At 34.1% G+C, this 26,394-nt stretch overlaps 1 protein-coding gene across 3 annotated transcripts in view; it reads right to left on the reverse strand.

Moving 5' to 3' along the window:
• LOC150099381 (phosphatidylinositol-binding clathrin assembly protein LAP-like) overlaps window positions 1-26,394 on the reverse strand; it is a 289,787-nt gene that overhangs the window by 103,652 nt on the left and 159,741 nt on the right. For 2 of the 3 annotated variants that reach the window (XM_090404460.1, XM_090404458.1), the window contains exons 12-13: window positions 22,325-22,366; window positions 11,137-11,461 (exon numbers count right to left, since the gene is read on the reverse strand). In XM_090404460.1, the coding sequence (XP_090260586.1) occupies window positions 11,137-11,461; window positions 22,325-22,366 (367 nt within the window). The remainder of the gene's footprint in view (window positions 1-11,136; window positions 11,462-22,324; window positions 22,367-26,394) is intronic. The other variant, XM_090404459.1, reaches the window with a different exon arrangement.

The following is a 26,394-nucleotide window of genomic DNA, read 5'->3' on the forward strand; positions in this document are numbered from 1 at the left end:
CCTACCTTCTCCAGGTGCAAACACATATTCATAAGCAGAACTTGAACATGCTGAAACATTACTTCAGACTGAAATAATTTGCTACTGTGAAGAATTCAACAATGTATATCATGACAAAGATGCACTAATTAAGACAATACATTAAGTGGTAACAAAAATTTTAGGATAAATAGAAGTTTATAGCAAGAAACATATCTAGTGTGAAACTGCTTTGAGAAGTGAAATGAAAAGTGAAAAGTCAAATACACTTTGAAATGTTCAAGAAAGACCACTGACTGCAATTACCACAAATTTTTGTGAATACTGTCACAGCAAACTCAATGTGGGCAGAAGGAAAGAACAGGGAAAAAAATATAAATGTATAATTAAAAAATCACTTTTAATTTATTTTTATTTCTATTAAAGAATTTCTAAACTTGGTCTAAGATCTTTAAACTTAATTTTAGCCTAGAAAACATTAAGCATTTTTGCTTTGTTACTATTTTGTGATCAATATATGATATATAGACTTTAATAAAAACTGAATTAATATATTTTAATGAAAAAGTGATATCAAAGACTGAAAATCAGCAAAACAATGATATTGTACTTTTTTTCTCTCCTGGATTCATTTATTTATGAACATTTACATGGTCTCTAACATATGGACAGACCATGATCATTATTTCTTTATACTAATTTTTTGAATAAATTCAGATTCTCTATTAGTTTGCCATCCTCTGTAAAAGAGCTGCTCTGGTCCCATGAATTTTAATGTCATTCCATATACTGACCTTATTTATTTGACCCTAACTCGAGCGTGAGCAATCAAAAGTTTGACTAGGCTACTCCTATATAGAGGCAGACAACTTTACATAAAATTGTCCCATATCCTATTAGCACAGCACACTTCCACATTTCTCAGGAAGTGTGCTGTGCTAATAGGATACTAGACAATTTTATGTAAAGTTTTCTGCCTCTATATAGCAGTAGTCTAGTTGTCAGGTGTTACTGCACGTGCAAATTTTTTTCGTGCTTGAAAAAATAATTTACTTTCAAACCAACTAAAACATTTTGTCGAACCACTTCAATTTTAGGTTAAAGCTGACAGTATCTAAATGATATAATTTTAATACACCTAAGTAATATTGTTATGTTGTATATATTTGTTATTATTATATTGATGCTCTATATCAACCTCTTCTATCAAAATCCTACTGCTTACGCCATTTGTTATGTCGGCTGAGCCATTGTTATATGGCCTTCTCTTTGTTTTAATTTTTATCGTTATGTTTCCTATTTATTCTTTTATTCTTATTTTAACTTTTATCACATCTTAGTGTTGATGTTATCAAATCTTTACAATCCGTCTTTTATTCAATACTTATCGTCAGGTCTGAGCCTTTGTTCTATCATACTATTCTTTATCCATTTTATTCCTTACATAATTTAACTTTCTAAGGGCCACCAGAATTACCTGTTCCCTGAATACTATGAGCTATCCTATTCACTCAGGCAAATTTATTTACTGCACCAGCCTGGGCCTTAAGGGTAGAGTTAAACTCAGCCTAAGAATAGTCATAGGATATCAGGTACTACTAATAATCTTAGCTAAAATTCAGAAGCCTTAGGTTTTCTAGTTTATTGCAGTTGTGCCCTACTACTGTTAATTGGGATATCCCCGCACACACATACAATCACAGGTTCGTATTTTATGAAGGGTCAGTCAACATGATCAGAAATACAGACATGTATAGTATCAAATAAATTTAATGAATTCATTATGCAATGCAATACAATAATAAAACAATTATTAATTCTAATTTAAACTTCTACTTTTCTCTCACTCTCTCGTTCTTAAAATAATTAAGCATTGATTTCTAAATGTTAGCAAATTAAATATTTCAACATATTTTACATTCTTATCTACAACTCAATTGGTCATTTAGGCCATTTAGCACATCGATAATCTCTCTCGAATGGATCACGACAACACCTCCATCTAACTGAAAGTTCTTAAAATTCATTTCAAAAGGCATAGAGTCATTTACATAAATCTCAGTTCTTCACACTTCCTTCTATTACAAGTTTAAGATACACTGTTTTCGCACTGTTAGTCAATTCTCAAAAAGAGGCTAGAACATTTGAAAGTACTTATCTATTCTTTATCAGTTTCTTTCCGTCCTTCCTTCTTTGTTACGATTTTGGCTGTCTTGATTTTTTCGCCACGTGGGATACACGTGCTCTCCTGAGCCAGGCACTATTTCTCTGCTAAGGGTTTACATCAACGATCCTTCTCATTGATGGCCTACGTTCGATCTTGCCGAACTCTGCTGCGGTGCCATGCCGGAACTTCTCGAAAGTCAGCTCTTAAAAATAAGAGCTGAACTGCGATGAACACTTGTAGCACATGGAGAGAATGCAGGAACAAACAAAACGAGGGGGTTCAATTCTGTGTCGCGGGTTTTATACGCTCCCCAAGAGCGCCACCTTTCCGAGTTTGAATTTCTCTTATCGTTCCGCCTATTGGTCTCCGACTGGGTGACTTCACCGATCAACATACGGGACTTTCTATTTCCGAGAATGTATGCATCACAATATCTTCTCAGATGTGATGCTCGCGGGTGCTTACGCTGCTCTTGTAGCGTTGGGGCGATCTTTGCCCTATGTTGCTGAATAACTTGCATTCTTTCACTTGTAGAAAATCACTAATAATTTCTCTTATAACTGCCCCTTTTTGCTGACTTACATTTATACTTGACACACAGATACATTAAGTTTAATTCACATAATTCAAAGTTTAATATACAAGATGTTGTTTACAAAAAAAACATAGTTATACTGTGTTAAAAGATAAGTATGCATATTTATTTTATGTTTATTGTTAGATTCTGGAATGGTGAAGTCATGTAAAAAATGAGGTCGCCTATTTTAGATCTAACAATATCAAATGAAGATAGCAAAATCTGAGTAATAACTATATATATTATGTAATTTTTTTTATTTATGTTGATCATATACACAAGAGGTTGGTTGGTCAACCCGTAATGTCAGTACTATGGACGAGTTTACATTTACTGTGCAATAATGTTAGTGTTGTTGTCATCGTCCGGTAACCTGAAATAATCTCGAATTTCATTTCATGATAATTGTAGCAGTTTATATAAATAGGCTTTTTTGTACTAAGTACTGACTACTGCAGACCTCCAGTTCTTGCTCATTCTTCTGACTCATCCATTTAATTTACAAAAACATTCACATGTTCCACCTATTCATGCTTTTATAATGAATGAATGAAATATACTGGTAAGAGAAAGAATGGTTAGCAGTATATACATATCAGCAGTGGTAACAATGATATTAACACAATGGTTTAATAAGTTTTTGCCAGTTAAGCCATGACTGCATTTCTTTCGCCAATACTAAGCAAGGGCACACAACAAACCCAACCCAGCCATAGCAAGCATTCCTCTTTCAAGATTAAAAAGTTCGATCTTGTGTAATCAACAAGTCTATGAGGTCTCAAAATTGTGAATGCCAATATCTCAAGGTCAATGAATCATTTTTTCCAAACAATTAGTCAATAAACTTTTCTTACATGGAAAGAATTTCAGGAGGGAATGTACTTCACTATGCACTGTCTTAATAGAGGTTCAAAACATGTAAACAATAAATATAGATTCAGTGCAAGTAAGCAAGAAATATTTTATACCGAAAATAAGAGTACATCATCATTAGTATAGTTTAAAAAAAAATCAAACAAGATAGAATACAACAATCGGTTTACTGATAAAGACAAGTGCCAAACATTAGGATGATATCATAATTGAATAATCATAAAAATATTTAAACATCTTACTAAGGATGAGTATCTTTCAAACTTTAGGAAGATAGGGAATCATTCCAATTTATTAGAATAATGTAATAAGACTTCATGGATCTCTCTCTCTCTCAGAAGAAAGGTTCATGGTTAAAATCACTTCTATAATCTAGGCACGTATTACAGTGTTTTAAATCTCTACCTAGGTTCCTTTAAATCTTTTAAATTCTGCATAGGTTCCTTTAAAAGTATGTGTAATTTCTTTTGAACTTCTTTATATTCCTATTTTATCTTTCTAATAATAAATTCAAAATATTTACCGAGTTTCTAAATTCTGAAGAAAAATTGTATTGTATTTAATATTTATTTAGCAATACATTAAACAGATTCATAAAACATTAATGCCTGAACATCAATAATGTAAATAGTTTTTCTTTAATGATAAGTTAAACGTAATAAACTTAATGAGAAAATAATTCTCTCTCTCTCTCTATATATATATATATATATTTTTTTTTTTTTTATATACAGGACTTATTTTTATTTTAAGTTTCATACAGTGGAACTAAAAAATAAAGTTCAACAGAAATCCAACGAGGTATTTGCTATTATTATTAGCTTTGCTCTTTTCTCCAAATTTTCCCAAAATATTTTTGTATGGCTGACAATCATTTCCTAATCTGCTAATTAGATCCAAAACAAGAACCAACTTTTCATTTTTCATTGGATCAGTTGCTTTCTCTAAAGCCTCAAAAAATTCTTCCACTTTTACTTTAGTAGAACCTTTTGTGGGACCATAGGCACAAATAAGTCTTTGTCCAGTTCCCCATTCTGATATTTGCCCACACCACTCTACTTGATATTGCCTGCCATTCAAGAATATTAGCTTCATATTTAGTGTTGAATACTATGGCTACTCCTTCTTTTCCTTGATTGTCATTGCCTGTATTTTGTATTTATTGCACAGAAAAATCTCACCAGTGTTTGCCTTTTTTCTTTCGGTCACCCTTATTATGTCGATCTGGTACTTATCCAATTTCTCAGCTAGCTCGATTTCTTTGCCATTCAAACTTCTTATGTTGATAATACCAATCTTGAACTCTGGCGATGTTAAGTTTGGGTGTGTTTCAGGATTTGTTTCAGTAGCTGACTTTTTGCTGTTCACAATGGTTCCCTAGCAGCCTTGTTTAACAGGGCAACAACCCAGTTGGCATGAACATTTAACATTGCTTATTATGTATTAATCATGACTTGTATAAAAATTATTTATTATTTCTTAATTTAGGATTACTATTTAAATATTTATTCTAAACTTAACCTACTATTAATTTATTAAGCAATAATATGTGCAGAATTTATAATAACTAAAATATATAAGATGTAACGAAAAGTATTATTATAATTAATTCTATACGTAATGAAAAAGCTGATTAAGTAGCTCAAATATTCTGTTTATTCTTATTTGTGAAAATTTAACGTTATGTAATCACTCATGTAGTAGTAGAGCATTGTATTACATTAGCGAAATGTTTGCGTTCATGCGTTGTCATGGAGACGCATGAAATAAACAAGCACGAGTCGAAGAGTGCGTGACCTTGGAACCAAAAAGGAGAAAGAAGATATAAGAATTTTGAATGAGAGAAAGGGGAGTTTTGCAGAGCCTGAAGGAAGGTAGGATACAAGCAAGGAAGTGAAAGAAAATTATAAATTCTTTAGGGCAGAAATTCAAGAGAATAGTGTTTAGAAGTGAGCAAAAAACGTAGTAAATCTTATACTCAGCTGCAAGTGAAATCAGCTGTTGTTATAGAGGAAAATTGATGTCGTAATCGGATAAATAAAGAACCGGACATTCAATGGGAAATTCTGATTAGTTCCAGTCAGTCTAGGATTACGTCTTAATTCTATGTAGCCCTGAGAAGAATTATAATGAATTTAACAAGTTGCAGAAAAGTAAACAAGGAAGGATATCAGTACCTTATTGCTGTTGTTTTGAGTAGTGAAGCGCGATTAACAGTAGTTCAGTTAAAGCGTTGGAGAATTTTATTTAATGTGTTCCGCTAGCTCAAATAAGTTAATTCATAAGTGTGCTCGCAACAAATTGATGTATTGAAAATTGTATCTGGTAAGAGTAGTCATACATGTTTATTTATTCTAACATTAACTATAACGTATCTTCGAAGTTCAAGGTCCGAAATAAGATTGCTTGGAATATTGTCTACCTTGATCAGTGCCTGCTGTGAATTTAAACATTAAGTACAACTGATAGATGTGTGCAGACTGATCAAATGAGAAGTTTTGTTTTATTAACTTGAGTTAAGAAAACTTCTAATCTTGAAGCTGTGAATTGTATGTTAAAGTTTAGAACATTGAATCAGAATGAGTGACTTAGCAAGATGTATTAAGTTATTTGCATTGTTTCATTTAAAAGTAGAATTCTTGTATTTGCTATATATCATATATTAAACGTTTTATTTTGTTAATCCAAATATTGTGTTTGCCTGAACTCCCTTTTATTGCACCGTTCATAAAAAATTCGAATCTTGCGGGTGCCCCAAGTAGAATAGTAAATAATTTGGCCTAAATGAGAAGACTGCTAACTTAATTAAGAATTGATCCTACTGTTTTACATAGACTAATCTGAAAATAGGGTGGCGCAGTATAATTATAAATTTCCCTACTTTTGGATCGGTGATCAATTTGCAATTAGTTGTTTTATTAATAAGAGTGACTTGAAACAAGATGGCAAATTAGAACACAACATGAAAATAGAACGTCACGACACTGTACCATCATTTTACTCATGGTTTAAGCCAATAAGAATACCATTTGGTCAGCTAAATCCCAAATCCCTGGATACTGAACGAAGCCCATCTTCGTTCAGTATCCAGGTTGATACCTAACACAGTGCACCACGAGAAGGGTGAGGATAGCCCTGGTTGGTTCTCCACATTCCATTAAAGGCTATGTGGAGGTCTCCCCTCAATTATACAACTTTGACTCATAAACACCCCTGAATTGTTACTTTAATATGCCTTATCCATATGTAAATAAGTATTATTCTATAATATAATCATCATCATCAAATTCCTAACATGTACCTTCAAGGGGTACATGTCAGGAATGAAAAATTTACATCATTACTAACTTCCTATCTATAATTTTCCTGCAAATCAGTCTGTTACTTATCAAGACTCCAACATTATCATTTCTCATATTTCTATCACCTAAGGCAGTGTTTCCCAAACTGTGGGCCGTGGCCCCCTTGGGGGGGGGGCATAGGTTTAGTTGAGGGGGACCGTGAAATAATGAAAACAAATTTAAAATGTTTTAAGACTAAGTAGATTTTTTATCTTAAAAGAAACGTATTTAATTTTTATTTATTATTTGTTTTTGTTATTTTTTATATTTTAATGGAATATAATCATACATTGGTACAGGTTCACAAATTTTGCTTCCTGCATATTTCAGTTAATAAATACGCAAAATAAGTCATTTCAAACCAGAAAATCTAAGAATTGCAGTTTCAAATTTCACCTGATATTGACTTTTTGTGCAGCAGTATTGAAACACATCCATCACATTAAATTGTTATTAAACTTCTTTTATGTTTTTAATTCTTTCTTTCTTTCTTTATTACTAATAGTTTTACATTTCATGAGCTTGTACTGCAAACGTAAAATAACAATATATCTATCTATATAAAAATATGAGATAATGTTCAAATGTGTATGTAAGATGCTAAAAATGTAATATTTGCATTTGATTTTTGCAATATTCGCTGTGCATGTTGTGTATTGAATATAAATACAATAAATATTATAATATGTCTATATTACGATTTTTTTCAAAGGGGGCCGTGAATTATTTTAATTTTTCCAAAGGGGGCCCTGACATCCAGAAGTTTGAGAAGCACTGATCTAAGGAACTTTGTACCGTATCAATCCACCTATATCTTGGTCTTCCTCTGGGTCGTTTTCCTGCCAACCTGGCAGAGAACATTTGTTTTGCTAATCTTTCCTCGCCCATTCTGTTTAAGTGACCATACAATCTGAGATTAGCTCTGCTAACGCATTCCTGGATGCTGACAATGTCAAGTTCTTTCCTAATAACCTTGTTTTTAATATGGTATTGCCATTGATGCCATCTGTTCATGCCTCTAATCTTTCTCAGGACTCATATCTGCAGTCTCTAGTCTTTGGTGAAGTGTTTTATTTCTGACCCAGCTCTCAGATCCATAAGTTAAAAGTTTGAACACTGTCTTGTATACAGCTAATTTAGTGTTCCGACTAATTTCTCTCTTATTCCATAGGAATTTATTCATTGACTTCCTACCATACCAGCTTTGTTGATTGTGTTGTCTATTTCCATATTTAATTTACCATCTTCACTAAAAATAGTGCCTAAGTAGCTGAAATGTTTTACTTGTTCCACAGGTTCTCCGTTCAAAACAGTTGACATTTTCAACAATTCTACCTATTTTCATTGTCTTTGTCTTTTTATTGCTGACCTTCATACCATATCTATTACAACAGTTATTCAATTTAGTCAGGGAATCTTGCAAACTTGTAGCGGATTTATTTAGAAGTATAACATCATCCGCATAAAGCAAAGAGCTGACATTAACATCTCCAATTCTGATATCATGTTTAATACCACTTTCCTTCATAATGTGATCCATATAGATAATGAATAACAGAGGGGATAATGTATATCCTTGTCTCACACCAGAGTTAACATTAAACCATCTTCCTGTACTTCCTTCAATTCTAACTGCTGACTTACAACTCAAATAAAGACTAAGTATTGCTTGATATAATGCCCCATTGACAGTATATAACTGTAGCATATTGAATAGCTTCTCTCTTGTCACTTTGTCATATGCCTTTTCCAGATCGACAAAACTTAAATACAGATCTTATATTTCCATGCTTTCTTAACTATTTGTCGTAAAGTGAAGGTCTGATCCTGACAGCCTCTATTTGGCCTGAATCCAGCTTGTTCTTCACCTAACTTTTCTTCCACAATTCTTCTCAAGCATACTGGCATAAATCTTGCCTGGAACACTCAGTAGGAATATACCTTTGTAATTCTCGCATTCAGTTTTATTTCCCTTCTTATGGGTACTAGAGCTCTACTCCAATCATCAGGAATTTGTCCCCGTGTCCAGGCCTTCTGAACTATGCAGTGCAGCCGCTGTAAGACTTTTATACCACCATACTTCAGCATTTCTGGTCGAATATCATCTACTCCCACTGCCTTTCCACATTTCAAGCCTTTGGTGGCTTTTTCTAATTCAAGTATGGATATGTATTCCTGACTGTATGCCTGTTGAGTGTTTTTTTTACAACTGTACTATCACTGCTTGTTTCATTTAGCAATTTTTCGAAGTAATTACTCCATACTCCAAGGAGATCTTTTTCTCCTGTTTTCATGTCATCTCTAACTCCTTTTACAGCACTCTTTCCTCCATTCCTAAGCTTCTTCAACAACCTCCAGATTATCTTACCACCTTCTTGATATTTATTTTCTATGTTCTTGCCAAGGTCCTCCCATGACTTTTGTTTAGCTTTCTTACATTTGTCTCTGTATTCTCCAACAGCACAAGCTGATTTATTTCCCAAGAACTTTTGACATGCTTTCTTCTTTTCCTTCACTGCCTCTTTAACTTCCTGCGTCCATGATGGAGTTCTGATTTTTCTATCCTTACAGACAACTCACCACATGCCTCTCTGGTTAAATCAATCAGTGTTTTCTTCAAGGCTTGCCACTGAATCCCCAAGATTTGGTTCCTGTTCTCAAACTCTTTCATTTTCTTTTCAATAATATTTCTGTATTTTAGTCTATAGTTTACATCTGAGAGCTGCTCAACTTTTATTTTCTTTAAAACTGTCTTAAATGTTCTGCTTTTCAAAATGAAATTCAATTTTATCCTGCTCAAGACTAAATAGTGATCACTTCCGATTTCAAATCCTCTGTACACTCTGGTGTCCTGCCGAGGGAGAAAACATTACTATCAACAATAACATAGTCAATGAGACTTTTCTTATTCCTTGCCTCTTCTCTCCATGTGAATTTGTGCATATTTTTATGTTGGAACATGGTGTTAGTAATAACCAGTCCATGTCCTGAGCAGAAATCGAACAGGTATTTGTCATTATTATTAGCTTTGCTCTTTTCTCCAAATTTTCCCAAAACATTTTTGTATGTCTGACAGTCACTTCCTACTCTGCTATTTAGATCCCCCAATAAGGACAAACTTTTTTTTTCATTGTGTCAGTAGCTTTCTCTAGAGCCTGAAAAAATTCGTCCACTTCTACCTTAGTAGAGCCTTCTGTGGGACCATAGGCACAAATAAGTCTTGTCGTCCAGTTCCCCATTCTGATATTTGCCCACATCACTCTACTTGAGACTGCCTGCCATTCAAGAAGATTAGTTTCATATTTAGTGTTGAATACTATGGCTACTCCTTTTCCTTGAGTGTCATTGCCTGAATATAACGTTTTGTATTTATTGCTCAGAAAGATCTCACCAGTTTTTGTCTTTTTTGTTTCAGTCACCCCTATTATGTCGATCTGGTACTTATCTAATTCCTCAGCTAGATCCATTTCTTTGCCATTCAGGCTTCTTATGTTGAATAGTACCGATCTTTAACTCTGGTGATGTTGAGTTGGGGGTGTGCTTTCAGATTTGTTCCGATAGCTGACTTTTCGCCATTCGCCCTGGTTCCCTGGCGAAAATAACGGGAGCCTTGTTTAACTGGGTGACGCCCCAGCCAGCATGAAATTTTGTCATGTTGTACCATCATTTTGTATATTGGTTTAAGCCAATAGGAATACAATTTGGTCGGCTAAATCCCAAATTTCTAGCCCATACTGATTCGTTCAGTATCCATGTAGATACCCAACAGGTTGCACCATGTGAAGGCGAGGATTGGGCATTAGGTCAGAAGCTCTGGTTGGTTCTCCGCATTCCTTTAAAGGCTATGTGGAGGTCTTCTCTCAGTTATACAGCTTTGACCCTTAAGCACCCCTTCTACAATATAATCTTTTGCTAATAGAAATTATCGATGCTGATCATTATTTCGATTCAGATTTGTAGACTAATCAAAAGAGTATCTGACACAGCGATAGGCTATGTAACAGTCTTAACATTTAAAAATGTCCCTCTTTTCCTTAAAATATAAACATATGAATTCTCAAAAAATATAAACAATGATATATTTCTCTGGATTCAGGTTATTAAAAAGGTTGTAATCATAAATTTCTTTCATCAAAAAAAAAAAATTCCTATTTATGAATATCATCGCTACAGACATTAGAATTTAAAATCCTCCTTACTATTTGATACTTGTGGGATCCTAAGTGATTGTGGTGGCTGTGATGAACTACCAGAAAATGTAGTTTCAGCAAAAGGATTATTTAAAAGAAGTAAATCATCACTTGCTTTACTAGGTGTGACAACTTGATTAAATGGATCAGCTGTGGGTTTCAGTTTTGTTGCCGGACTGCTGAGAGTTGTTGCTGTTGTCACAGATGGAGGTGGCAAAGGAGGTGGTGAAGGTACAGCAACTTGTGAACTTGCTGGCTGTGTCTTTTTGTTTGTAGGTGAGGAAACTGCTTCACTAGGTTTTTGATGGGTGGCCAATTCTCGCATACGGCGTTCCTAATAAAAAAAACATATCTTACAATATTCTTGAAAAACAATCTAGTTCATCTCTTAATTTACAAATGCAGCTATTTACAAAAATGCATTCAATGAACACATGCATCCTTATTGCAAATTATAGTTTATTACAGTCTGAAGAATTCAGTTTACCTTTGCTTGGTCAGGAAAAAAGAAATTATTTTTTTTAAATGTTCCTTCTAGCAAGATAAAAATCCTTAGCTGACATGGTTATTAGTATTCAAGTCATGATGAATCTTGTGTCCTTAAGCCTTCCAAAAATAAAAACTAGTTACTCTGAAGGAAATGATATATCATTTCCATCCAAACAAGGCTGATAAAGTCTCAGCAAAATGAATGACATTTACCTTAAATGTGTTTCCATAATACAGCTAAAATTCCATAAATAATGTGCACAATGATTCAAACAGAATGAATCTTTGCTGTCAAAAATAAATCCTCAGATGGCTTTTCATTCCTCAAAAGGAATCTATTTTAGTCAGCAGATGAACTAAAATTAGTAGGTAGCCAGCTTTCACCTTTTGTCATTAAGTGGTTAACTTCTCTATGGTGAGATGTGGGACTTGAAAGATGATGGGAGTGAAGCAGACAAATGTCACCATCTTGCATTTTTAATCTTAACTAGCCAGGGTTAAAAACAATGTCTGAAATAATATGAATTCTACAGTGTCAATTTTTTTAAGTTGCAGAGTTAAAAACTCCTATTGTGATAAAGATAGACTAACTTGGGAAACAGCTGACAAAGCCTTGAAAAGCTACTCTAGTAGAACTGAACCTATAATGGTCTTTTTTCTGCTAATTTAGCATTATGGAAATTAGCAAGGCTCCAAAGGCACTGCCCTCCTTTTATGCGACTCCTCCTTAAGAAAGGTTGAGAACCTATAGTACAACAGACACATGGATGAGCCAAGGATTATTTTTATCTATTTCTTATTTTTTTTATATCATCCAGACCAAAAAACTAAGTCACTTCAGATATCCAAATATGCACGACAGTGGTCTCACAACAAGCAATGAAATTCATATCCCACCAGTTGCTGATATTATGAAGGAGTAATTTGTTTACTCTTATTTTTAAATTATACTTGTGTTTAAACAAGAGTTATGCTGCCTTTCACAATATTTGGTGTTTTTCAAATTTAGAAATGCAATTCATTGCTGGACTGTGGGAGAATATTCAAAACACACTGTACCACTAAATTAAAAAAATAAATAAAATAAAGGACTAAGTGTAGAATATCAATGATTGTCAGGATCACTGGATTATCATCTAATTATTATTCTGGATCATAAGGATGATCAGGAATTTTTTTTTTTAATCATAGAGTGCACATCTGTATCATAACATTATTTCTCCAGATTTGTAAACTTTTTTCATGTGGAAAAATAAAAAGTAAGCCTGATAGGTTAATAAATTATTACATTAATTAAAACAGTTTTCAGAGTCTTCTATAAAGGTGAAAAATGATTTCCATACATGACAGAAGGTTCGGATACTCAACAGTAACTTCCCAAAGAAGCCTAAATTAAATTTTAAAGTCTAACAAAAATCATAAAAAATACCAGTTATCTATTTTAAACAGTAGAATGGTAAGATTACTCTCTAAGTTTATCTCACTATCACATGAGATGTGAATTCAATAGCATTTACAGCTAATATGAAAGGTTAGGAAAAATGCGATTTAAAACAGTAACAGTGATCTATTCTGGAATTATATTCCCACATATTCTAAGAATGTATGGAAATTATTCATTACAACTGATATTAATGATGGGACATTTAACTGCTATAAGTAATGGGCTGAGTCATAGAATTTTTATCCCTTTAACTGTGTGCTGGTAACAAAAGGGAGAAGTTAGCGGATACATAGCCTACTCTTTGTGAGCTTAGAAAAGCAGATGATGTTGGATCACAGACAACTAATTTCCACACGTCTCAAGGGTTGTAATGGACTGCTTGGCAGATTAACTGATTCAGATAAGCATCTGACAGTTATGAAGAATTTCTTAGCAGAGGCTTTTATATATATTTGTATATGTGAGAGATCTGCATCATGGTGAAGTAGTCATTTCTGACAAATGCATTTGTTCTGTACTATTTTTTATGTTATAATACAACTATCCCCAGGCTGGTGAAGTGTAGATGAGAATCTGTCTTATCACAGCTTTGTACATCAATAGCTAGTTTCTGTGTTCAAGTGTGTGTGTTTAGGAGCACAACTGTTCTGTTAGCTTTTCTGCAAACATATTCTGTGCTTTGAAACTGAGACCTGTATCCAGTTGAACTCCTAAGTATTTAGTCTGAAGCTGTATTTAGCCTGAACATGAACAATATACCTTGTGGACAAAGTGGCAAAAGATGTTTAACTCCTCCTGAAATTACATCTTTTAATGAAGAAAGCTTTTTGTTTTTCAGGATTAATACTGTTGTGCCATTTTTTGAACCTGTCTTTTAATTCAAGAACAATAGATAGGAGCTTCTTGGTAGCTAAGCTTGGACTACTAGCAATCCCTTTATGACAATTTTAATTTTGGCATTTATAAACAGGCTCTCAATCAAGTCCTTATCTCAAAGCTCCATACCAGGTAAGTATGGTGAATGGAAATAAATTATACTTGATTCTACCCTTTGCCCAAGTGTAAGCAAATTGCCTTAGATGTCAAGTGGATGACCAAATAATTAGTGTATCAACTCTCCAAACAGGCTGGGTTCGCCCATCGTGAGCATGGATGTTTGTAATTGTCTTTAGGTGAAAGATAAATTTCATCTTTCACCTAAAGACAATAAGCAGGGCAGTGTGAGACCACTGCCCTGCTTATTGGAGACCTGAAGTGGCTTGAAAAAGTTCTGTGTTTGGTCTCTAGAGCAGGGCTTCTAGACTATGTAAAAAAATAAATAAAATAAAATAAAAAAAAATATATATATATATATATATACATACATACACACACACACACACACATATATATATATATATATATACATATTTGATAAAAATATAAAAAATCCTTAACCTACCCACAGTACAAAATGTACTATAGGTTTGCAAATAACCTCATGGATGGGAGCAACATAAAAAAAAAAAAAACTGTACATACATATAGGTAGCCAAGTTGTAAAGATAATTCATGTGCAAACTTTTGTTCCTCATGCTTGGGAAAGGATAAAAATCAAGAATATAATTTCTTGTCAAGTATAATTTACTTTCTAACTAAAATCTTTGATACAAATGTTTTACCCAGGAAAATTATATACCTACTGGTTTGGTATATTGGTATGCATATAGCAAATGATTTCAGAAAATTATTTAGTTCTCAGTATTCCACTGATGCAGTGTTTTTAAAGGTCATTCAGAGGACACCTACACCCCAAGAGTACAGCTGGTTTCTCCAAGTTGGTCAGTGACATACTTGGCCTGCTACTGAGTGGAGTATAGATTTGATACATGGTGGGTTTTTGCTTGTTGCTGATAAAACTGGTGCTTGGCATGGTGCAAACTGGTGAAACTAACAAAAACGCCTAGAGACTAGATCCTGAAATGATCTGAATTTAGAGGTATTGAGAATGATCTTTTGAGTTCACTAATAATTTCTGGAACCTTTAACACTTGGAACAAATTATTAAAAGGTCAAAACCAGTCTGGAAAGTGACCTTTCTCATAATGTGTGTGATTAAAGTTTATAAGGCAGAGCACTGGAATAAATTGATAACATTTTGAGTATTAGTAATTATTATATATGTATATCCAAAAGGAAGTGTGGTATGTATTATGGGATATTGCTCTGTAACAATCTGATGAGAAGCCGGTTTTCTTCAGATTTTTCACTGTCTCTAGAGTTTGGTTTTTGTTATCTCAGTTACTTTTCTTCCAGCATTATTTGCATATTTAAAGCTACACCACACATCCAGAAAACTGCAAAAAGGAAAAGTTGGTCCTTGTTGGAGATCTAAACAGCAGAGTAAGAAATTATCACTAGACATATAGAAATGTTTGGGGAAAATTTGAAGAAAGGTGCAAAATAATAATGGTAAATGCTTGCTGGATTTCTTTTCAAGTTATTACTAACACCATGTTCCAACATAAAAATGTGCACAAATTCACATGGAGAGAAGATGCAAGAAATAAGAAAAATCATTGACTATGTTATTGTTGATAGCAATGTTTTCCCACTGGTTCAGGACACAAGCGTATACAGAGAATTTGAAATAGGAAGTGATCACTATTTAGTTTTGAGCAGAAAAAAATTGAATTTCATATTGAAAAGAAGTGCAAGAAAGTTTTAAAATGAATCAAGGTCAAGCAGCTTTCAGAGATGAACTGTATTTGACTCAATGGCAAATCCTGAAGAAAACATTAATTGATTTAGCCAGAGGCACATGGCGAGGTTGTCTGTAAGAATAGAAAAAAAAATCATAATTCCATGGTGGACTCAGAAAGTTAGAGAGGCAGTCAAGGAAAAGAAGAAAGCAAATAGAAAGTTCTCAGAAGTAAGTCAACTTGTGTTCTTAACGAATACCGAGAAAAATGTAAGAAAGCAAAGCACTATGTAAAAAACCGCTAAACAAAAGTCATGGGAGGACTTTGGTAAGAACACAGAAAATGAATATCAGGAAGGTGGCAAAATATTCTGGAGACCAATGCCAGCTTAACACAGTAAGCAAACTACATTGTAATGGGGTGCCTTCTTCAAGGGGTGCTGAGGTGAGTAGAAAAAAAATTGGGTGCGGCTGTGTCAGAGCACGGCCACAGGGGTTTTACATGATATACATCATGCCAGCAGATTATATATGTGTTGGGAAGTGTAAATAAATGAAAACAAATTTAATAATCTATTAAAATTTTATTTATCATAGCTCTATGGTAAGAGAAGTAAGATACAAATAGTAGACAAGATACATCCAAGTTTCTGGCAAAAGTTAAATCAATACAAGTGTTACCTAGCATTGTCGCCGTGGTCTGAACATAAGTAAGATTAAAATCACGTTCCAAAAAGTCCTGCAGTGATCGGTTTTGTGACACATCGACATTGAAGTCAGCGGCGATGATGGGCGTATGCAGGTCTGACTCAATACTAGGGATTATTTTCTTTATGCTTTTCAAGTATTGCAGCAGGGATCGATAGATATAACATTCCATTGCTGACGAAGCATTTGGATGAATGCATGCAGCTCAGAGGACAAATTTAGATACACCGTTGATCATTGCATCATCCAGGCATATATCTCTCACTGATGGTTCTTCGACCCTAAGCTTACGACTGACATCAATGGTAAAGATACGTTGACAATTGGTGAAGCTGTTGAGGTTTCTGTATATGGCGACTCCACCGGCGGTGCGTTTGGACGATGACGACAAAGTTTATGGTTGATTCACCATAAATTTCACCGGTACAGCCACTCTGGGCTTGCAGACCACACTCTGGATACTCGCCACAGAATAAGATGGAAGAAAGCCACAGTAATACACCGCAGCAAGTTCAAGTATGAAAGACTATTCATGGAATCAGCCTCGGCCCTTAGGAACATGCCAAACCTCAACAAATTTGGATGCATGAAACTGCCCCAAATTTGGGAAACTTTGATCAGAAGAACTTCAGCCCAAAGGCCAAGAACTACCAATATAGCCCGCCAGGTGGCACCATCAGGACTTTAGGAAAACGCTAGCTTCAGTCTCATTTGCTGTTATTAGTACTTGTGTGCATGTGTCTTTGTAGTAAGTTCCCAAGAAGATGGCAACGTGACGTTCGCCGAAATATCGGAAAGTATATATTAAAGTTTATTTAATCTATATTTCTAGTATACGCTGTCAATTCCTTAAATATTAGTTATCATTTATGGTTGATTGTGTTGCCTTTCTATGGCTGTATTCTTACATGCTTTAAGTTCAAAACCAGATACATTCACAAATGTGGCATCATCCATCCAGGTTTCACCAATGACCAAATAGTCAGATCTGTTCATAATGGACTCAGTTCCGATATCTTCAGCGTGCTCCACCAAACTCTGTGCATTGATTGCCGAGACAAGTAAGCCTCCCCACCATGAGTTTTCGCCATTGTCATAATCATCATCTATGTTTAATATCTGGACTATCCTCCTCTGTGATTGCAGCAGTTGACGATCGTCGACAAGAGAAACCGTCAACTTGCTTTACCAGCGTCAGTAAGTGGCGTTTCTTCATTCTCTCATATTCATCGTGTATCTCCCTGGCAGTGGGTGCTGAATTTCTGTAACCGTGATAAAATTTATAATAGTCTCTCTCGTTAGTCAAATACAGCCTGTCGATAGAAGTGACTTTGTTGACCAGTTGATTTTGTTCAGACTTGTCATACTGAAAGACGACTCGATCGAAAGTGCCTCCTTGCGATTCGTTATGGAACATGCGGGCTCACCAATCTTCTGAAATACACATCCATTTCGTTCAATCCATCTTCTGAAGTGGTGGCATAGTCGCTTATGTTATTTACATCCATGAGTTCGTGTGCTGCTGCCGTCAGATGCGCCGCTTCCAATTTCTTTCGCTCCCGATACTTCCTTATTCGTTCCTACCCAGACATTAGAATATTATTCGAAAGCTGATGAGCTGCTCTTTCCCGTCATATGTGTTCGCCATATTTCTGGCTGGCTTTCCAGCGAGTATAGGCAGACATTGTGAAATTTCTAAAATTTTTCAACTTGAGTCCATATTTTCTTCACCAACACCGTATTGAAATTCAAGAATTATGCATTAAATCAATAGATCTCAATGAAAGCTGTTGATTGACACTAAAACGAGCTGAGTGAAAGTTTCCGAGGAACAGCGGATCATACACAAAAGGCGAAGCACCCACTGCCACCTGCAGCACACTATCTGAAGGTCACTGCCGAATCTTTATTCCCTCAGCTATCGAATGATATAAGTTTGGTTTGGCTTCCTTTAATACTTTAGAAATTATTAAGCCAAACCTTATTGAATGATTTCGTTACACTCAACTTTTCGTCCCGTACCTCCTAGTACTGTTCTGAATTTAAAGACGTATTCACATCAAAATAAAATAAAAACATTTTAATATTAGTGTTTGTTAAATGTGGATATGCACTATACATAGTGATAAACTGTAACTTTTAATAACATTTAGAAAAACTTGCAAGTTATTTTTCACTATGTAGTATGGAGCTGGCATAAGCACTAGACAAGCCAATTGCTCACCCAGGACGTTATGTTACAGGGGGAGCCTTACACTACCAACTTTTCTTTTACATTCAGCATGCATTTGCCAGTTAGGACGTGAAACGTTACGCAAAAAACATGCAAATGACATTTGGGAGTTTTTTGTGAATAAGACCTCACGTGTTGTTTGTAAATCATCAAATTGTTGATTGCTAAACACACAGTGAATGTATTCACACTAAGGTAAATAGATTCAAAATTTAACCTAAGTCTTTACAAATCAAAGAAAAATTTATGCATTTTTTAAGTATTTATTTTTTATGTCTTATAAAATATTTTGTTCAATAGATTTTTATTGGAAATAATATTATATTAATATAATTATATTTTAAGATTAATTATTAATATCAATAATATAACAATAGCCAGCCTGGCTGGCTGAGTGGTTAGCATGTCTGCACTCCAGCCAAAAGGCTGCGGGTTTGAATCGGCATGGATGTTTGTGATTGTCTGTGGAAATACCAGTATTAGTAGTGGGCTGTAGATGGCATTGGTGTAGTTGACTGAGTGGTGGAGACAGAGCTGTAGAGTAGGTGCCCTCCCTCGATGAGTCTATGGACTCCCTGGAGGTGTCACGTAATAATAATTATTAATATATATAATATATTAAGATTATATATAATAATATTAATATATTAATTTTACTCTGGCTCTCTCTTTTCTTTCAACCCTGAAATATATCTACATATTTTGTTCTTCAATTTATTTTATTTTATTTTTTTTGTTTAAGTGATTACTGCCAGATCAACTTTTGCCTTTTTTAGTTCTGCATCTAGTGTATTATACTCTGAACATTCCAAGTGGCAATTCAAATTTTTCCATTTACCTGTTTTTAGCAACCATTATCTAGTCCTGGATTTTTACCCAAAAGGGCTATCTGGTGAAATTTTTTTAGATTTTCAAATAATATGATTTCCCTCATGATAGCTACCAACCAAAATGAGAAATCTGATGGTGGGGTTGCCACCTTGGCCTATACGACTGGCACTAGAAATGGCATTTCCTCCAATCCAGATGCTATGGTTATAATGCCAATATTACTCGTCAGAGCCCTGTTTATTTTCGGCAGGCTACATCACATGGATTTGTGGGGTGACGACTGCCCCGGACAGGTTGTGTTGCACATTACCAAAATCCAGTGGCAATTACTGTTTAGTCTGATGCTTTCCATACAACATGTTATATGGAAAGCTAAATCCGAGTATGAAAAGACACTGGCTCTGCAAGCTAAAGACAACCCAAAAGAATCTATTGTTATGCTGAAAGTAAATCAATTTTTAAAAAAACAAAAAAAAATGTAAGAATAACTACTTAAAACAGATGGTGAAGGTGACAGATGCAGAAGAGATCATGTTATGAAGAGGTATTGCACTAAAGCTCTTGCACAAACTGAATAAGAATTCGGCAATTGTGACTGATGGGATGTCAGCACAGATGCTAAAAGAGTGTTTAGCTGAATGGATTTCTTTAACCAAAGTATATAATTTGAGCCCTCAGAACAGGGAAGATCTCACTGGAGTGGAAGGAATGTATGATAATCCCATTGCACATGTGTGGTGCAAAGACTATTAGTATCTCTGAAGTGAAGATTTTAGGAAATGGCAGTCAAGATTTTAGAAAAAGTTGGTTAGAGCTTGCATTCAGAAATCAGTTGACAAAAATATATTTTGCAATGAATGGAATGGGTTTACTAAAGGTCATGTTTAAGCAACTTGCTCAAATTCTATAATAATATGACCACTGAGTTAGACAAGGGGGATGGATACACCATGGAAGACTGTTGCATAAATTGGAGAATATGGAATTAGATTATGAAATATTGGCATGAATAAGAGGATGGTTGACTGACATATCAAAAAATTGTATATGGCACATGCAAGTCTACAAAATTTAAGATAACCAGTGGTGTACCACAAGGATCAGTCAATCCTTGGTCCCTTGTTATTCAATCTGTACATTAATGACAGCAGAAGCGATTTGACAGGCAACATGTAGTTGTTTGCTGATGATAGGCAGGATAATCAGAAATGTAGCTGATAGGCAGTACTTACAGAATGATCTGAATAGGCTGGAATTGTGGTCATATGAAAATAGCTATCAGTTCAATGTTAGTAAATGTAAAGTCATGCATTTTGGCATGATTAGATATCTAATGTCATTACTGTATATTGATGGGATTATGCTGAAAGAAACTGATCTTGAAATTTTAGTAGTTCAAAAGCCATATAGTAAAGATTGCAAATACAACTGAGAATAATTGCAATGCTGAAACAAACCTCAACATGTAAAGAAAAGGAAATCATTTTGTTTCTTTAGAGGGTCTTAATAAAACCTCACTTGGACTATTGTGCACTGGTCTCCTGGTTTTTGTGTGATTCTGATACATGGAGAAAGCACAAAGGAGAGTTAAGAATTGCATCAGGATTGTGGAATACTTATTAAGACAGTCTGAGAACTAGCAAACAGGAGAAAGGTGACATGGTTGAGACTTACAAATTTCTGAAAGGGTCATATAAGATTTCAGTGGATCAAATTTTTCATTTTATGGAAGGTGGGGAAAGGATGAGAGAGCATCCTTGGAAGATGAGAATGAATGCTGTCAAGAAGGGAGTGAGAGCTAGATTTTTCTCTCATAGAATGATGCATGATTGGAATGGATTGCAATTGGATGTTGTGTGTGTGTGCGTGCAAATAGTGTGGATGAATATGAATTCAAGAATAAGTATGACAGCTGGTGTGGGTAGCATGTGGCCTCTTTCAATGATCCCTGGAGGGTCTCAATGAATAACAACATACAAACATACAAAAACTTAGGAATTCCACTTTTTTTTTTTTTTTCCCCGTTAAGAACACAGATTCACTTATCTGAAATTTCTTGTTTCTTGATTTAAAGTAAAGTATTCATTTAAGGCTTATTTTGCCATACCTTTTAATAATGTACCTTTGTTTTGTAAGAGGAAAATCCAAAGTTTTTTGGGGAAAAAATCTTACTATCCTCATCTGAGACAGGCTATCTCAGCTTTGGTTGAAAAGGATTAGAAAATATTTATTGTTTCATTGATGATATGTGAATCCAAGTCTTTTCAGCTACAAAAGATGTCCAGAATGCATGATAATGCAAGACTGTAGTGATGTTTATTTAGGATTAAAACTAAGCCAGATTATAACATGAAAAGAGCAAAGATTATGTCTATTAGTTACATGTTTTCAATCTTTCATGGAGGATTAAGACAGCCCCAAAATTCGTGCTCACAGACCAAACTTAGGTTTCAAGCCATGTCAGGCCTTCAAATACACAAAAATTTTCCAAAAGGAAAATCCATCTCTGTATCCCAGATTAGCTAACTCAACTGCATTTGAAAAGCTTTATAAATGTTCCTGGTATCCTAGATAGGATTCAAACCTAATATATTACAGAGGTGCGTCAAATAATTGATACTCTCACTCCATGTTTCCATAATGAAAAGAAATATTTTATAATATATTTTCCTGATTCTTTAGCATAATGCGAAATTAATTATCAGTTATATAAAGCTTTTATTTTATAGGTATGAAAGAGATTGTAAACGATTATGTTTGAATACAATGTTTCATATTTAAAATTATGAAAGAAATAAAAACTCATACTAACCATGTTGTTCCAGTCAGGAACTTCCAGTGTTAGGGACTCATACTAAAGCAGAAAGATGCATTTAAACATTGTTAAAACAAAAGTTCATTGGAGCTCAGAATACTGGCCCATTTGTCAAAAAAAAAAAAATGTTATACAACAAAACTCATTTCATGCATAATTAAGAAAATATGCTTACTGAATAGGTATTAGCATGCACACAGTCAATTAACATAAGCATTCAAGAAAGTGATTTCATGTGCATTAAGAGAAGAGAACCTGGTTTCTCCCCTATCTTCATTTGATAAAGTTTTGACATATAATTTTGAAAGCAGTGAACTACATGACAAAAACAAATTCTGGACAGTTTTTTAAAAATGTAAGCAATGTTATATTATGCAAGAGCTATATTCAGCTTTTAATCCATATAAATCTTGTAAACAACTTACAAACAGCAAAAATTCAATTTTTCTCCTCACACCTTTAATATTGGTCATTTCCATTATGAGATGGTAACACTTGTCAGCGATCTCTTCACTAGATGCCATTTATAATTTAGTCATAAGATTCAATCTCCAATAGTCAATCCAGCTCTCTCTGATCAACTACTGGTGGAGACTGAACCTGTTTCTCCCCCCCCCCCCAGTCTACAAAAGTTAAATATGGCTAAAAGAGCCTGGCCTACTCCCTATGGGAAAATAAAGGGTATTAGCAGATTTCTTCTATTATGATGAAAAGAATACTACTATTTCAATAAATCTGTTTTTGATTGTGAAGTTGGTTCCATTAGCAGCGCATATTGCCTAAGAATACATCAGAAGCAGCCACAAAAAAAATTCTATACAAAACTAATAGCAATTAACTGAAAAAAAAAAAAAAAATCTCAAAAAAACCAGACAGCAATTATCTCTCAAAATTGAAAAGTATTGTTTGCAAACATCACTTGAAAGCCTTGTTGTCCAACCACTTCCAAATATTTAAATCTGTTCTATTTGTGGATTAAAAACTTATTAACCATCAACAAAAGAGGTGTTTGTTCTCACATCAGATACTGGAAAGTCAAGAGTCTGTGCTTTTCTTTTTAACAATTGCAGCTTGGGTCAATTAAACAAGGAAGTTATATTATATAGAAAGTTTTTTCTACATAATTTTTTCTACATCTGCAATATAGATGCCAGTAAGGCATCAACCAGTTGAATTTTGTTTTTGTCAGGAGAATCAGGACAAGCAGTAAAAAAGTTGGCTATAAGAAATTGCCATTAACAGAAATGAAAATAATGCTATCTATATTCATTTACCTAGCAATAAGGAGCAACACAAAAACAGATGAAGTTAGCAGAGAAAGTACAAAAATACCACACAGAGTTACCAAGACCTACTAAGACTAAAACAGATAATCTTCCAAATAATTAAGATTATGAGACTTATTAATGCCTAGTCCATAGCTGGAAAGAAGGACAGTAGAGTAGGAAATGAATCCCAGCCCTATAAGGAATGTTTTAGGAAAATATGGCAAAAAAAGATAATTTACATGCAACCATGATAATTTTGAAAAATTGAAAGGTGATACAATGGAAATTTTATGTCAATTTTTCAATTTGTTGCTCAGTGTAATGTGCATATCAATACAACAACAAACGGATAATTGAATTTTCTAAGTTTGTGACTGCAAATGTGTATCAAGTAATAAAAGTTTGAGATTTGAGTTAAAGGTAGTAATACTTGACCATGACTGGAAGCTCACTTGACATAAGTTATATCTTTGAGTTGTTAAGAAGAATTTAATTTGTAAGTGCAAGTTAAGTTAGTTTTAAAAGTGATGTTTATTCTATATTTAAAATACAATTTTTGGCAAGACAAAAATTGTCTTAACTTGTAAACTAGTTGCCAGGGCTAAAATTTGATTCATTTTATGACATAAAATAAATAAGGACAGATATCTCAATAAATGGGATCATTTATTGAGATATCTGTTATGATCAATTATGCTACTGAGACGAAGACAACCAGGCAAGATACTTCTAAATAATCATCAAAAAAAGTTAATTTATTCATGCAATAGTGGTCATGGAATGAAGGGCGTAATTTGATGTTGAACTGAAAACAAAATTAAATACATCTTCACATTTAGTGTTGAATACAAATGGAAGCCAATTTCTAGTAGAGTGATGCGAGAACATTTCAAAATTGGATGATGCAACTTGGATAAATAATTTACAATGAAAAATTATTGAAATTCTTTGAGCAGCTGATAAAAAAAAAAAAAAATCTTATTGGAGAACTATATAGAATAGTAAGAAATTACAGAAATATTCTGAGAAAATTTGGAGAAAAGGCAGGGCTAATAAAAAAGCACTTGCTGGACTTCTGTATGAGCAATTTGTTATTAACATCTTGTTTCAACAAAGATGTATATAAATTTCCACGAGAAACAGTCTTATTGATTACTACCATAAAATACCAAGTATAATACATGCTTATATAATATACATGCCTAATTTAAATCCAAAGTTGAAGACAAAACTGAAGTTCATACATATAATATGCACCCAATGGTGCAGTTCTATCGAGAATTCCAGATACTGATATATAATTTTTTTTCAATAAATCAGATCTTTATATCAGTAACTAAATTCTGTTGGGCAATAAGCTATCATACTGCTAGTTAAGTTATTATGAAGTCATTTTGACAGAATATGTCAAGAATGTTCATTAATAAAATCTGTATGTTTTATTCTATGATAATTTTTTTTACAAAAAATGTTTTCAGCTTGCATGGAAATATGCATTAGTTTTTAATTTTTTGTCATTACTCAAAATTCAGAGCATCTTTGCAGAAACTTTTTTCCAGTCCAGATTCTATGGCAAATGCACCTTTTTCTTCATTTATATTTAATTATTACTATTATTACGGGCAACTCCAGGGAGTCATTAGACTCATCGAGGGAGGCCCCAAATCATATTCATCACAACTATTCAACATTCATACAGTATCTATCATACCTCGCCTTAAACTCATTCACTGTCACAGCATCCACCACAGACTCAGGGAGTGCATTCCACTCATTCACTACTCTAAAAGTAAAGAACCCAGCTCTAACACCTTTACTAACCACATTTTTGCCCAGTTTCCATGGATGTCCCCTAGTCCTCCCACAACCAGCCCTGTTCTCAAAAATATCTTCTGAATTAATTTTATAGAAACCCTTCAGTAATTTGAATGTCTCAATCATATCTCCACCTATCAACCAATTTTTGCAACCCACAAATCCTCAACCTGTTCTCATAAGGTTCATTCCACAGACCTGCTATCATCTTGGTCACTCGCCTCTGAATCCTCTCCACCTCCTCCCCATCAAGAAGAAACCTAGGTGACCAAATCTGGGCACAGTAGTCGAGATGGGGTCTTATCAAGGCTCGATACAGAGGAACAATAACCTGCTTGTCTCTGCTTGTCAACGTATTCTTCAGCAACCAAGTGATCTGATGAGCTGATTTGGCCACTTTTGCAATTATTTGATTATTAATCATACAGTTAAGCACAGATCTGAACGAATTAAACAATTTCTCATACCCTTTTCATTGGTACTAAATTTTTGTCATCTTCATTGATATCTTTTCGGTATTTTTAACACTTTTTTGGCCTATTGCCCATAACATTAGATTTTTGAGCTTGTTCATAATAACCTCAACATGGAATTTAATGCTTTTCTTTAAATAAAAATTAACTGTGTGCCAAACTAACAGGAATATTGTCTGGTGCAAATTAAAAACACATCAGAATGTATCTCACTGGAAAATCCTGCTGCTCATTAGCATAAAAGCTATGCAAAAAAGTATACTCATTATCTCAATCTTGTGGCCTCTTAAACCCAAATCAGTTACTTACAATGGCTTGTTTGTCTTACGGCCAAATTGAGCTCTGCATATTATAATAAATATCTGTCAGTAAATGTAGCTAAGAAAAGCAATACTTAGAAACCACGTTACCGTATTTTATATATGTCAGAAATAATGTAACATTCATTTGCATCAAGTGAAATTAACATGCGCTTTCACTGGCATCACCACCAAGAAACCAGATTCTCTAA

Source organism: Typopeltis vanoorti, chromosome 14 (genome assembly GCF_054136105.1).
Source record: "Typopeltis vanoorti isolate ZY-2024b chromosome 14, IOZ_Tvanoo_1.0, whole genome shotgun sequence".
Lineage (NCBI taxonomy): Eukaryota > Metazoa > Arthropoda > Arachnida > Uropygi > Thelyphonidae > Typopeltis > Typopeltis vanoorti.